The 14,070-nt window shown below is 45.4% G+C and overlaps 1 protein-coding gene across 1 annotated transcript; it reads right to left on the bottom strand.

Annotated features, from left to right (window-relative positions):
- Positions 1 to 2,546: 2,546 nt before the first annotated feature.
- PDZK1IP1 (PDZK1 interacting protein 1) lies at positions 2,547 to 13,524 on the bottom strand. Its single transcript, XM_033152201.1, has 4 exons — positions 13,348 to 13,524; positions 6,010 to 6,118; positions 5,074 to 5,184; positions 2,547 to 3,037 (listed from the first exon to the last, which is right to left on the bottom strand). Exons 1-4 carry the CDS (start codon positions 13,412 to 13,414, stop codon positions 2,929 to 2,931), a joined length of 396 nt encoding a protein of 131 aa, XP_033008092.1. The 5' UTR covers positions 13,415 to 13,524; the 3' UTR covers positions 2,547 to 2,928.
- Between the last annotated feature and the right edge of the window lie 546 nt (positions 13,525 to 14,070).

Here is a 14,070-nt window from a genome sequence, read left to right as displayed (position 1 = left end):
AATAAACAGCCTAGTAGAAAGTGCCTGTTAGAAACTCCAGAGACTGAGAAAAGGTCAGTCATGCTGCTAGGGATGGAGAAATTTGTTTTGCCCACTTTTTGCAGCAAGCCAAACAGATGTCCTGGTTGCAAACTTATTATGTAGACTGGGATGCAGCTATCAGTTTGCTTGTGCACTTCATTGTATTGTGTGATGCAGTTTTGGATCCCTCTAAAAATATGCCCAAAAGCATGTGTTTCGTGTTTAAAGTGTGCACAAAATGCACATGGGGGGGAATGCACTGTAAAGAATACAAAAGTATATTTTTTAATCAGATTTATCAGATGCAATTTAAATGCGTTTGTTTTAAAAGTCCACAAAAATTGAATCAAATGGACCCATGATTTGGTATGTGTAAAACTGACATTGAATGAAAATAGGGTGATCCCTCCACCCCTGTTCACCACCAAGAATACATAGAATGTAAGAGAATGTGACTTCGTTTACCATCCCATCAAAATCAACAACTGAGTAGGCTACTGTGTGTCTAGAGCAACTAGTTTTCCTCCATCTACCCCTTGTTGTGTTTTTGAGGCTTTGGCATGCACCATTGCACCACTGAAACATTTCCAAGTGTAACTTTGAACCCAGGACAATTGGAAACATTTTTTCTTACATAAAAGTGTCAATTGCCAAAGCAGAAATCAATTGTTTGCAGTAATTGACTCTGACTCTCACCTATCATCCTGTGTTACTTTTGTAACAAAAGGGAGGCCGGGAAGTCAGAAGTGCTATTCTGATAGAGTGCAGCTAAGCACACACTTTTAAGAAGAATTTGCTGAATTGCAGGCTATGAGTGGAGGATGTATCTTACTCAGGCATTCCCATAAAATGCGACATACTGTGTCTTCAAAAGGCTATGGTGTAGGAGTGGATAGAGCAGGACTGTAGTTCCTGAGCTATTTTAAGTCGCCCCCCCAACACATTTTAAATAGATTCCACATCATTAATTCAAATGCAATGTGATTTTGATTTAGAAATAGTTCTTTCCCATATTCTAGCATGCATTGACTGCATTTTGAGCTGCACAAAATTTGAATGAAAGAGGCTTTAAGGACACTTCTATCCCCCAGTATGAATGGGCAGCAGCCTTGTCCATCATCTCCATCTATGCCCTCTCTTCCAGCTTCACACAAGGATAGAAGCAGTGGCCAGCACCAACAGTGTCTCGGATCTTAAGGCAGAGAGAATCACCCATACTATGGGATAACCTGGTGACAACCCAAAGAGCAATGATCTGGTAGGGTTGCCAGCACTGTGGTCATTTTGAGGAAGGAATAGTTATTAGGTTTGGGTTTGAATCACTGGGGAAGAAATGGTGAAAGAAATTCTGCAAACTTTTGAAACACAAAATTTTGCAGGCTAGCTGGTATGACTAGCTGAACACCCATACTGTAATTTAAAAATATCTTTATTGATTATTTAAACAATTAAAAATTCACACAGTAATCTATTTTACATTGGAAAATTATACCTGGGATTTTGTTCCCACAATAAAACTGTTGACTTTAAAAAAATCATTCAATAAGTATCAGCCAACACTCACTTACAGGTAACAAATCCTCCAGCTCATTTGATACATACAGTACATGGAAAGAAAAGCAGGTGATTCACATCTAAGGCTTGCATCTAAGGCTTTATTCATGGTGTGTCCTTGTGGCAATTCCATAGCAGAGCAAGAATCAAAAGAAGCAATCTGGTGGAGGATTACACGCTTGAGTTGATAATACCTATTTACTGTTCCCATGTAGATGCTTTATTGTGAAGAAAGAGTAGTTTCTCACCAAGAAATTTCCAGGTGGGACATAGCAGTGGGCTACAGAGGACTTTCAAGGAGGCCTGTGTTTGCTGTCTATGGCAATCCAGCAATAGTTGCTAAGAAGAAATAATAATGGCCATTAGGGGCATTGCTGGGTACTTAGAAGACTTGGAGCAAAAATCTCTATGGAGTTTGCATATGTTAGATGCAAATTCAGACTGGTTTTCATAGCCCCTTACTTTGCGGTGAGTGTTTCCAGGCAGGATCTTCTGGGCTGAGGACCCTGTAGGTCTTCACAGATTAAGATGGTGAGTGACTGACACTGCACTGTGCAGCACAACTAGGTGCCCTGTAAACTAAGTGGAGGGACGCGGGTGGCGCTGTGGGTTAAACCACAGAGCCTAGGGCTTGCCAATCAGAAGCTCGGCAGTTCGAATCCCCGCGACGGGGTGAGCTCCCATTGCTTGGTCCCTGCTCCTGCCAACCTAGCAGTTCGAAAGCACGTCAAAGTTAAAGTAGATAAATAGGTACCGCTCCAGCAGGAAGGTAAACGGCGTTTCCGTATGCTGCTCTGGTTCACCAGAAGCGGCTTAGTCATGCTGGCCACATGACCCGGAAGCTCTACGCCAGCTCCCTCAGCCAATAAAGCGAGATGAGTGCCGCAACCCCAGAGTCGTCCGCGACTGGACCTAATGGTCAGGGGTCCCTTTACCTTTACCTTTAAGCTAAGTGGATTGGGGGGGCTCAAAAGGGAGAGGGGCAAAGATACTTGGTTTCAGGCCCCCTGAATGTCCCTGGTGATTATGGAATGACACTAACAATCAGGTTTGGTAAAGATTCTGATGTTGGACTCGACATGGTGTGCCAGTTTATTCCCCCCAAGAGAGGTGCACAGATGACCTCAAAACTGAACACAGGACCATAACAGCAACATGAAATCTGGTGTGGAAAAGTTTTAACATAAAAAGAAATGAAACATGGGCTTCACTCAGCCAGCAGCCAATGCCTTGTAGTAAAGTGATTAAATCAATGCACAATAACTCATGTGCAGAACTGGTCTCTTGTATGGAGTCTATAATATGGGCAGGATAAGAAAAGACCAAGAAGTGAGGATGATGGTGATGAAGATGCTACATGCAAGTGGTATGAACTTGAATATTGTTTTCACTATGACATTCAGTTGTGTTTCTGCACTCAAACTCGACTTTGTTTTCATAAACATGGGGGCCTTCTTCACTCCTGAAATATTAAGGGAAAGAAAATACATATTATTTATATACTTCATTGCATCATACCCAGCTTCCAAGGAGGATGGCAGAGTACGCGTGGTTCTTCTTCCTTATTTTTATCCTAATTTTGTGCAGTCAGTCAGGCTGAAAGATCCCAGCTGACCCAAGTTCACACAGCTAAATTTTCTAGCAGAGCAGGGATCTGAACCCTTGAAGTAACTGTTACATCTCAAGTCAGAGCCAAGTAAAAGTGGTTTTCATGATGTTTGAAGCATCTGTTTCATGAAATTGAAATCTGATGCACAGATGCAATAAGGATGGCTATGCACACTCATCCTTTTTCAGAAGCAATGGTGCTAATGCAGGGCTGTCAGACAAGAGGCTCAAAGGCCAAGCAATACATTTTGGGATTCCACTTCCAGTGTGGCCTACGGCACCCCTATTGCACCGCTAGCTATTCAAACTCTTTTCAGATGCCCAGAGTCAACCAATGGAGTCAGGTTACAAAGAGAGAGAAAATGAGTCAGCAGTGGCTGATACTATGTCAGGGGTCCCCAAACTTACCTGGCCTTGGGCCGGTTCCTCTGGTGCCGATTGCGCGGCGGGCCAGAGGTGGGGGAGCACGCGCCCATACACGTGCGCACTCGCTTTTTCCGGTGTGGTGCGGCACCGGAAATAGCTTGTGCACATGCACACAGGCCTCCACAGCCCCAAGAGTGCACCGGAAATTATGCTTTGTTCATGCACAAAAGCTATTTCCGGTGCCGAGCCACGCCAGAAGTGCACCGGAAATGACACTTGCGCATGCGCCCAAGCTATTTCCAGTGCCGCGCCAACACAGAGATGGGCAGCCACGCCGCTCTGCGCCAGTAAGAGCAGGCGGTGGGAGGAGGCGGGGGCTGGATAATTGGCTCGTGCGGGCCGCATACGGCCCGCAGACCTTAGTTTGGGGAAGCCTGTACTATGTGCTTTCCTTCTATGTTCTTGAAACTGGCAGGGCACGTGTCAAGGAAACAAGAGAATGAGGAAAGGTGTGGTGATTTGTTATTGAGAAAGGCAACATGGATTACAAAGTTGTTTTGGATTTGAAGGGTGGAGGAGACCACAGTTTTGAAAGACAAAGCAGTGACACATGGGGATTTTTTAAAACATAATGTTCTTATATTAAAAGAACTCTCAGTGGTTTGCAGAAGTAAAATACATATTAAACCAACACAGAGATAATAGGGCAGAAGGGGACAGTGCTAGAGTTCCAAGAAAGCCTGAACAACAAATAAGCTTTTATTAAACAGTGGAAGCCTGTGTCTTGTGAATAATAGTGGGGAGGATGTTCAGAGGCAGACACCAACATGGGGAGGGCCACTTCCACTTGCCACACAGCACTCAGTAAGACACAGTGTTATATTAGCAAGGTTTCCTCTGATGAGCTTAATGATTACTGGGTCTGTGTGGGGGAAGGCGGTCCCTTAGTATCCCAGACACCAGAGACCCCAGGACTCCTTGTGTCTGGGATGCATACTATGGCACCACACTAGGTGCAAGGGAACAAAGGTGGCCTCACACAGAAACCTCCATTGAGACCAGGAGCTAAGGGAAAGGAAAGCTGTTAACACCAAAGAGGTGCTCAGAAGTGAGCCAAGAGGGCCGTAATTAGGATCAGTGGAGAGATTTCAGTAGCATGATGAGACTGGGAAAGGTGGGGAGCATTTTTAGAGGCCAGTTTTACATGTCTGTTAGCAAGACGTTACATCTTGCAGCTGTGAGTGAATTATGCAAGCTTACTGATGCTGTGAACTGCCATGAGCTATGGAAAGGCTGCATGCAAATGGAAGGTGATGAGCATGTGCATAGACCCCCTTTCACATGCTGTCAAAATGTACAGGTGGAGAGAGAGGGTGTGGCTGCTGCATGCATTGGTGGAGGAGGAGTTAGCTCTCGTGACCCTGTGGCCTCTCCTCATGCAATCTGTAAATGTGGGGAAGGAGTAATCTGAATCCCGCTTTTAGTTAGATATGCTTTTTTGATATATATAAATATGAAAATAACCTGAAGTCTGCTGCAGTTGTTGAATACCTCCCTTCTGACCCATTTGAAATAGGCATCTCTTCTTTGTTGCTGCTCATGGAGAATGCATTGTTTTTCTCCTCAAAGGAATCACTGTGGAAATAATCAGAAGGAGCACTAGGAGAACAGAAGGGTAGGTCTTGTGTACAATTCAAACACACGGTTCCTACACTTGAATGCCTCTTTCTTTCTTTCTTTCTTTCTTTCTTTCTTTCTTTCTTCCCTTCTCTCTCTCTCTCAGATTTATAACCTGTACCTTCAGGACCCAAAAACATCCCCCTTATAATAAAATAATGATAAACAACAATAAAAGTCTAGCAGCTATCAAAATAATGCACAGCAATGAAAACACACTATCATCAATATAAGAACACATCAGGCTTATCAATGTTAAAAAGGCTTGCAAAGTAGAAAAGGGTTTTTCCTTCTCTGGGGAGGGCATTTCACAGGCCAGGGGCCATCAGTTGAAAGTCTTTCTCCCACGTAACTGCCCACCTCAACTTGGATGGCATGGGCTACTGAAGAAAAGTATCAGAGGAAGATCTCATACAGACAGACTGGTAAGGGGTACTTAAGGAAGGAAACCTTTGACTATTATTTATTTATTAACTTTTCATCCCATCCTTCCTCCCAAAGGAGCCAATATAAATGTTGGTGTGGTTTAAACATAGAGGGGGCAGTAGAGGGAAGATTTCAACCCTACTCCACCGGCACTGCCGTTCCACCCCAATTTGGGGAGGGGGGTAAATGCACCTGCTTTTACATATTTTTAAAAGGGTGCAATCCAGTCAGGTATCTACTGATATTGCATCTCGTTTGGTCCCAAAGCAGCCTGATACAGAATGGTTGCATCAACACAGAAGCCATACAACCCTCCTTGGCTGGAATAATGGTGGTGGTGGTGGTGGTGGTACTTACTCGTTTTCCTGGCACCATAACCGATTGACAACAAAGGCAACCATTGCCAAAACCAAGAAGACAGTAACTGCAATGGTGCCCTGCACCCATGGCTGAAGGCTTCGCTGAACTGTCAAGAAAATGAATTAAAACAAGTTTATTGTGGCTCCCAGTACTGGTAGTCTAGCTAGTCCTGTATTAGGCATGCAACACTATGCTCACCAACTTGGTGGGAAAGGTTCATAGTTGACTGAAGGAGCATCTGTTCTGCATGCAGAAGATCCTTAGTACAATTACTGTCACCTCTAGCAGGATCTGAAACTGTGCAGAGTCCCTGCCGGCCAGTGTAGAGTAGTGGGTTGGAAACCTAGGGACCAAGGTGGCCCTCTGGACCTCTTTCTCTGGCCTTCAGGACTCTCCCCAAGCCATCTTCCCTCACCAGCCCTGTGTTCCAGCCTCCTGTGTGAAATCTTTGAGCACAACGTCACTCTCCTCTCCCGTGGCTTCCAGCAAGTGGTCTTCAGAAGCACTACAGCTTCCAACCAGGAAGGCAGAGCATAGACATTATGGCTAGGAGGCATTGCTAGCCTTGTCCTGCATGAATTTGTCCAAGCCACTTTTAAAGCCTCACTCACCATGTGGGCCCTGCAAGGTTGGCCAGAAAGAAATTTGCCCCCTGGGTTGAAAAGACTCCCCATTTCCAGTTTAGGCAATACTGAGCTAGACAGACCATTAGCCTGGCTTGCTGTAATGCAGCTTCTTGTGTTCCCAAGTGTAATTTGTCTGGGCAGGGTCCGTTTCTGTTTAGTGACAAACTTATTGCTGCTGCCTAATCAAATTAAATAGAAGTAGCAGTATCTAAATAGCGGTAAAGGTAAAGGGACCCCTGACCATTAGGTCCAGTCACAGACAACTCTTGGGTTGCGGCACTCATCTCACTTTACTGGCCAAGGGAGCCGGCGTACAGCTTCCGGGTCATGTGGCCAGCAAGACTAAGCAACTTCTGGCGAACCAGAGCAGCGTACAGAAACGCCGTTTAGCTTCCCGCTGGAGTGGTACCTATTTATCTACTTGCACTTTGATATGCATTTGAACTGCTAGGTGGGCAGGAGCAGGGACCGAGCAACTGGAGCTCACCCCATTGCGGGGATTCGAACCACCGAGCTTCCGATCAGCAAGCCCTAGGCTCTGTGGTTTAGACCACAGTGCCACCTGCACTACAATCTATGCTTCATCTGCCATAGACACATTTCTTCCCCTTGTTATGTTTTCACACCCTAGACAAGTCCCCAGGCAATTGAATATGGTGAATGCAGTGCCAACATGACTCCATATTCTAAGCTGGCAGAGATCTCTCAGAAAGCAGGCATGTCTCATCTCCCACCAGATATCATGCTCATCAAGAAACCCAGTTATTAATTCTGAATCAACCTGTGAGGTGTTTGTTCTCCCCTCCCCCTCCCTGCCTTCCCCCAATAGTTCTGATATTAAAAAGCATTAATGGGGGGGGGTAAATAAATTCTCTTGGGTCAAACTTTCATGGGGAAAGCCAAATTTACATTCCCCTGATTTAAGTATGTAAGAGTCAGGCTGACCCAAGGTATTTTGTTGATTAAGATGAAGGACAAGGTCACTCCCATCAACTCCATGCACAGAAACAGTTGATGGGCAGTTGAATGCTTTCTGCCCGAGGGTGGAGCAGCACCAACGCAGAGTGCAAACAAGGACACCAGCACACTTTGTGTTCATTTGGCTTTTCTTCACTTTCAGTGTGAAGTGCCTTGTGGGGGAATTTGTGCAGTAGCAAGATCTACTTTTTAAAAAATAAAATAAAATAAAATCCTGGCTGTCCTTCAGTGTTGGCCATAGAAATTATTTCACATAAATAAATCATAGAAGTTACCTTAAAGGCCATCTAATCTAGCGTTTTGAGCAATGCAGCTCCCATGGCCCCATCTGATCTGTGCATTTAAAACAACACCATACCAATTCCCAATCCTGAGCACTGCAGTTTCTTAAAGTTCTTAAAGAGTTGTTAGGATGTCCCTATTCCGCTCACAGAGCTACGGTTCTCAGAGTGGTTTAGTAGCCAATTCTGGGAACTGTAGCTCTGTGACTAGGTGCCTCCTAACAACTCTCAGCACCCTTAACAAATACAGTTCCCAGCAGTCTTTGGAGGAAGCTGTGGGTGAGATTCACCTAATGATCCCCATCATCAGAAGCCCTGCTTGAGCAACAGGCTTGTCCCCTCTTCTCTATGTGTGCCCCCAAATTGGCTAAAGGGTGTTGGGAGAATCTCCCAGAATAGCACACAGGGGAAAGAGAGGGCAGATCATTCAGCCTGGCAAGCTGTAATGTTTGCACACTTGGAACATTCATCATAGCTCAAAGTTGATTTCCACCCCATGATTGTTCGTGCAGATGGGGCCAGTGTTGTAGGATACAACTACAATATCCCAGGTAAGCAGCCATCCAGCCACAGAAGGAAAATAAAAAGATCAGAGGCAGGGAAGTAATCCCTCCTCTAGAATTTTCTGCCAAAAGGAAGTGCTTTGCATTCCGTGTTACGGTAAAAGCGGCCCTGCCAGTGTTGACAAACACTTTCTTCTCTAAGAAGGCAGGTGGCCCTTTCGCAAGCTTCTTATGACTAACTGTCCCAGCCCATTCATGTTTTGCTGCCCTCTCAAAACCACTTTCCTGGAACAGAAAATGTCCAACCTTTGCCTCACCCTGAATAGAAATCAGACTGTGTTCTCCTCCTGCTGTAATCTGTCACTAATTGTTAGGTCGTTCCAAAGAGGAAGATGGTGACTTGGTACACAATAGACCTGTCAAAAGTGGGGCCAATGTTCCCAGACTGGAATGTTCAATTGAAACTAAAATTTGCAAACATCTCCTTACAGAACTCACTTGACTCTCCTCAATTTGGAACCGCTGGGCTTTGAATGCTCAATTAAGTCAATACCTTCTAAAGTGGCAAAGGCCTCCCCTCCAATGTTTGAAATCAGATTTCAGGAGTCTAGTTTCTCAGCAGTCCTCAAACATCTGTGGAATTCTCCGTGGGAGGAGGTTCAAAGCTCCAAACAGGGCTACGTGAGGACTGGTGTTCTCCCTTGGTTAATGCTGGACTACAGCAGCTGATGAAAGACAGTCCAAAGGTCTCTCCTGCCATTTTACATCTTGCCTTCCTTTAGAAAGTAGAAGAACATCATTCTGCCCTCTGACTGACACATGCACTGCAATAAAGAAAGCTCTTCTCCTTGGCATCTGGCAAACCTTATGCAGAATTATAGAATTGGAATTAAATCAAAGGGCATTGGAGGCATTCGTCACTCACCACCATCCTACCCTCTTGTTTTGTGTCCCAATAATTCTAGCAGATCATCCATTGATGTCCAGATAATGTTCAACAGGAAAGGAAAAAGTGCACTGTGTCAGAGGTGCTTGTAGGACAACAGCTGGGTTTTGAGTAAATGGAAGCAGTGGCAGGATTGCCAGCTTCTAGCAGAGCCCATATATGTTTAACAGCTATGTGACTGGCAGAAGGTATCAAGTTAGTGTCAGCACCTGGTATCCTTGGGCAGCTGTTTCCTTGCAGGACTCACTACTGATGCCAGTCCTGGATAACCTGCCCCTGCCCCCACCCACCATTTACTTTCCCCACAATGTGCCAAGGTAGCAGCAGACAAACATGAGGAAAACAGAAAACAGGGAGAGAATTAGGTCTCATGGTTTACAATAGCAAAAGACTTCTTGGGCGCAGGGCGGGAATATAGAACAGAAATGAGGGGTGCTTTATGAAAGTTTATTGTGAATCAAGTCCACTTTTTGGCCATTTCCCACGTATCTTTGGGAATGGGTGGCAAACTATCTGCGAGGGGTGGCTGCCTAGAAAGATGAGGAACATATCGCCATTGGCAAAGGAAATCCAGAATTCCTTTCTCTCGCCCAGACATGTGCAACAGACCAGAATGCTGGTGGAGAATGCATTTAGATGTGCATCTGCATAGGCATTTACATGGGCCTGCCCACCCTCATTTTCCCCCAACTAGTTATGTGCAACTGGGTCTGATTAGAAAGTGAAAATTTGCTGTGTGCTTTCCTGGTGATGCTATGAATGAAACTGACACCATGGTGGAGCAGGACAGGGGGTGTTCCCTAGCCATCTGTGCAACAGGAAAACATCCCCTGCCCCCTTCTGAGTGAGGACAATGAAAGGGATCCATTTGCTCTCAGTGACACCGTCCTGTAGCTAAAGCTCATTGGCTATGTGGCACCATGGTGTCATCATGTCACAGTGTGATCCCTAACAGGAATGGATCATACAATAAAAAAAGCCACAGAAATGCCATGATGAAAAAGCAGCAGCACATTGGAGCAGGCAATGGGGTGTGGGAAGGGAGGGTGAAACTGATGAAATGCCATTTGTGATAGACTGTCTCGTTTATTTATTTTAAAAAATAACCTTTTGTAAATTTAGCACAACTCTAGCAAAAATACAGCTGTAAAACTTCTTGAGATGCAAACCAGAGAATGACAGCTCTACCATGTGCCCTGCAGCATGGGCTCTGCAGCTACCTGCCTTCTACTTAATTAGTGCACACAGGTAAATAGACCTTTTAAGGGTTGGCACTTTCAGCCCTGTCAGCCCACCTACTCAATGAAACAGCATTTACAAGGCAAAGAATGCAAAGCCCTCCTTCATGATGAAGGTAGGTGAAAGAGTGCAATAAACAAAGCTATGTGATGTGCTGCTTTAGCATGACCGGCCTGAATCTGTGCCGAATTCCTCCCGGCCAAAGAGGACTTTTGAAGCCCTGCCAAGGCCAGCATGGGCGACATAGACAGACTATTAGATTGTAGAAGTACTAATGAGCCACAACCTGTGCAATCTTGCAATTCTTTGTAGCAGGAAAACGCCCTGTCTTTCCAGTTTGGAGCCCAACCACACAGCCAGCAAGCTGCATCGGAAACTGCTGCTTGGACACAAAGACTGCAGCCTGGCTGTGTTCAGTGCAAGCTGTCTTACTCCACAGCTTCATCCTAGCTGTTTCATTGGACAGGACATGGCGTCTGCAAGAAGTTTTCATACATAATTGCTGTTGATGTTTCTGGCTTACATCTTTTATAGTGTGTGGCATCCTTCTTGATTTGCATATGGATATTTCATGCATTTATTTGTTGATTAATTCTGTACCCCACCTTTCCTCCCAAAGGAGCCCACACATGCATCAGAGCTGGAAAGAAGAGAGCTTTCATGGTCAGGTGGAACATATCTGCAGATTTTTTTTTTTTTAGGGATCCTTACATTCCACTGGAGGAGACTCTTGAGAGTCCCATGGACTGCAAGAAGATCAAACCTATCCATTCTCAAGGAAATCGGCCCTGAGTGCTCACTAGAAGGACAGATCCTGCAGTTGAGGCTCCAGTACTTTGGCCACCTCATGAGAAGAGAAGACTCCCTGGAAAAGACCCTGATGTTGGGAAAGATGGAGGGCACAAGGAGAAGGGGACGACAAAGGATGAGATGGTTGGACAGTATTCTCGAAGCTACTAACATGAGTTTGGCCAAACTGCGGGAGGCAGTGAATGATAGGCGTGCCTGGCGTGCTCTGGTCCATGGGGTCACGAAGAGTCGGACACGACTGAACGACTGAACAACAACAACAACAACATTCCACTCAGCAGTACAAAATAGCAGTGGACAGAAGTCTGCCTGCGTTGATGTTGGGAATACTCTTCCTGCAGGTTTTTGGTTGTTTTTTTTAATTCCTCCCATCTTAATTTTGCACTTAATATGAAGGGTGCTGCCATTCAGAGGTGTCAGGGAGGTCAGGCATGGGTGAAGAGGACAGGCATTGGTGGTGTATTGTTCACCTGTGTCGCAAAGCAGCCTCACCCCTGGAGATTCAGCTTGCTTGACAAATGCACGGAGCAAGTGACCAAACAACCATGGCAGTGGAGCTAATCCGGCGCTCCCAATGCTGTGCTGCAGGCCTGCTGCAGCAGCTCTGACCTTACCATCACCCTGCTCCACCCCAGCCCAACTATTGTGAGCCCAGGGTTGGGAGGGTGGCTTTGCAGCTCTGCCCCCCATGACACTGGTCGCAACTGCTGCGTATGTTCAGCAGGTGGCCACATCATCTGCCCTCCTCAGATCATGCCCAGGGACATAAGGCTTTCTGAATGCTCCAGCGTTACTTCATTAGTTCATGCTGGACAACCACGGCTCCTCAGGGTTTACTCAACAGAGACATCTTAGCTCATGCCTGCCCAGAAGTCATGGTCTGTTGTACCCCAGCAGTTTCCCCAAACTCCAGTGGAGTGGAGGCTGGCTGTGGGAATTCAGTGGTAAACTAAAGGAAGGGAAGGGAACTCTGCAAATTCTATTTTTCTACAGTCAAGGAGAAGGCTGGATGAAAGAGATGGAAAGAGATGAAATGAGGGGAATACAGTATTGGAGAAGAAGAAGAAGAAGAAGAAGAAGAAGAAGAAGAAGAAGAAGAAGAAGAAGAAGAAGAAGAAGAAGAAGAAGAAGAAGAGGAGGAGTAATAAATTTTTGTTTCTACCCCACCCTTCCCAATCCAGAGACCGGGCTCAGGGCGGCTAACAACAAATATAAGACAATGATTAAAACAACTTAAAAAAGCTAAAAAAAACAGCATAAAAACAAACATCAGTGGAATCTGCAGGGCTAACTGGCCAGGTTAGTCATCCTAGGCCAGTAGGGAGACCAGGGAGGAATTTTAATGTAGGGACCCAGAAGGGTTTCTTCAGAAAAAAAGGGAAGGGGAAAAGGAATAGGGGATCAGGCTAGATTAAAGGCCAGGCGGAATAACTCTGTCTTACAGGCTCTGCGGAAGGAGGTCAGGTCCCGCAGGGCCCTAGTCTTGTGGGACAGAGTATTCCACCAGGTCGGAGCCAACACTGAAAAAGTCCTGGCCCTTGTGGAGGATAATCTGGCTTCTTTTGGGCACGGGACCCTTAAACTATTGTTTTTTGTGGACCTTAAGGACCTCTATGGGGCATACCAGGAGAGGCGGTCTCGTAATAGACAGCTATGCACATTCAGATTTTTTTAAAAAAATTAAAAGCCTATGATGAAGGAGGAAATAAAGCAGGCCAGTGAATGTAGCAATGGAAATTTTTGTCCAAATAACCACAACTAGCATTATGCAATGCTGGTGTTGGTTTCATGGTGTCATAATTGTTATAATAGAAAGCAAACAAACTTAGGGCATAAATTCAAGTATATACAGCACTGCAGAAGCAGAATAAATGTCAAAACAAAAGGGGTATAATATCAGCTGGCACAAATTGTGTCGAATCAGCATCAGCCAAAAAAGAAAAATCTGTTACCTCTTTGGCAGTTCACAGGTTCCAAAGCGACCAAGAGACAAAAGGTCACAGCCAGAGCAGCATTCATTTCGGTGGTGCGGGGAAGTGACTTTGCTGATCAGCGCCTTGATTTGTTTGCTGTAAGCGGAGGCTCCGTGGACTGGTTCCTTCTCTGAGGAATGCAGGAAGGCAAAATGTGAAATCCGAAGATCCAAGGTGTATTTGGGCACGCCTCCCTCCTGGGTAATAAGCCTGGTAGATGATCAAGCCCATTAATTGGAGGGTTGCCATGCACCAGCAGCTATGCAAATAGAGCAATTCCAGCACATTTTAGCAACTTAAGGAGGGACAGGATTGTTTTTACTTGCCACCTCTTTGCTACATCGTGCATCAGGTTGTTATGCAGCTCCCAGAACTGCATCTTGACTTTCCAGCACCTCGTTAATGGTTTGGAAAGAGTCCAGAAAAAAGAAAGGGGGCTCTTTCTTTGGCCCATGCCCCATGGCCCCCTTCTGGTGCTGCCCAAGTACAGATCAGACACAACTCTGCTAAGCAAAAAATGAAATAAAAAATCCTTCCAGTAGCACCTTAGAGACCAACTAAGTTTGTTCTTGGTGTGAGCTTTCATGTGCATGCATACTTCTTCATGAAAGCTCATACCAAGAACAAACTTAGTTGGTCTCTAAGGTGCTACTGGAATGAATTTATTTATTTTTTCTTTTGTTTTGACTATGGCAGACCAGC

Source organism: Lacerta agilis, chromosome 6, assembly GCF_009819535.1.
Source record: "Lacerta agilis isolate rLacAgi1 chromosome 6, rLacAgi1.pri, whole genome shotgun sequence".
In the NCBI taxonomy this organism is placed as follows: domain Eukaryota; kingdom Metazoa; phylum Chordata; class Lepidosauria; order Squamata; family Lacertidae; genus Lacerta; species Lacerta agilis.
Note: the sequence above shows the minus strand (reverse complement) of the source record. Positions and strands in the feature narration are given on the sequence as shown.

What these genes read in the sequence shown, in the direction of transcription:
- PDZK1IP1 (XM_033152201.1), bottom strand. Translation starts at nt 13,414, where the DNA reads ATGAATGCTGCTCTGGCTGTGACCTTTTGTCTCTTGGTCGCTTTGGAA. An exon ending in TTATGGTGCCAGGAAAACGA is followed by an intron (nt 5,185 to 6,009) that starts GTAAGTACCACC and finishes TTATTTCCACAG; the next exon opens with TGATTCCTTTGAGGAGAAAA. An exon ending in ACAACTGCAGCAGACTTCAG is followed by an intron (nt 3,038 to 5,073) that starts GTTATTTTCATA and finishes TTAATATTTCAG; the next exon opens with GAGTGAAGAAGGCCCCCATG.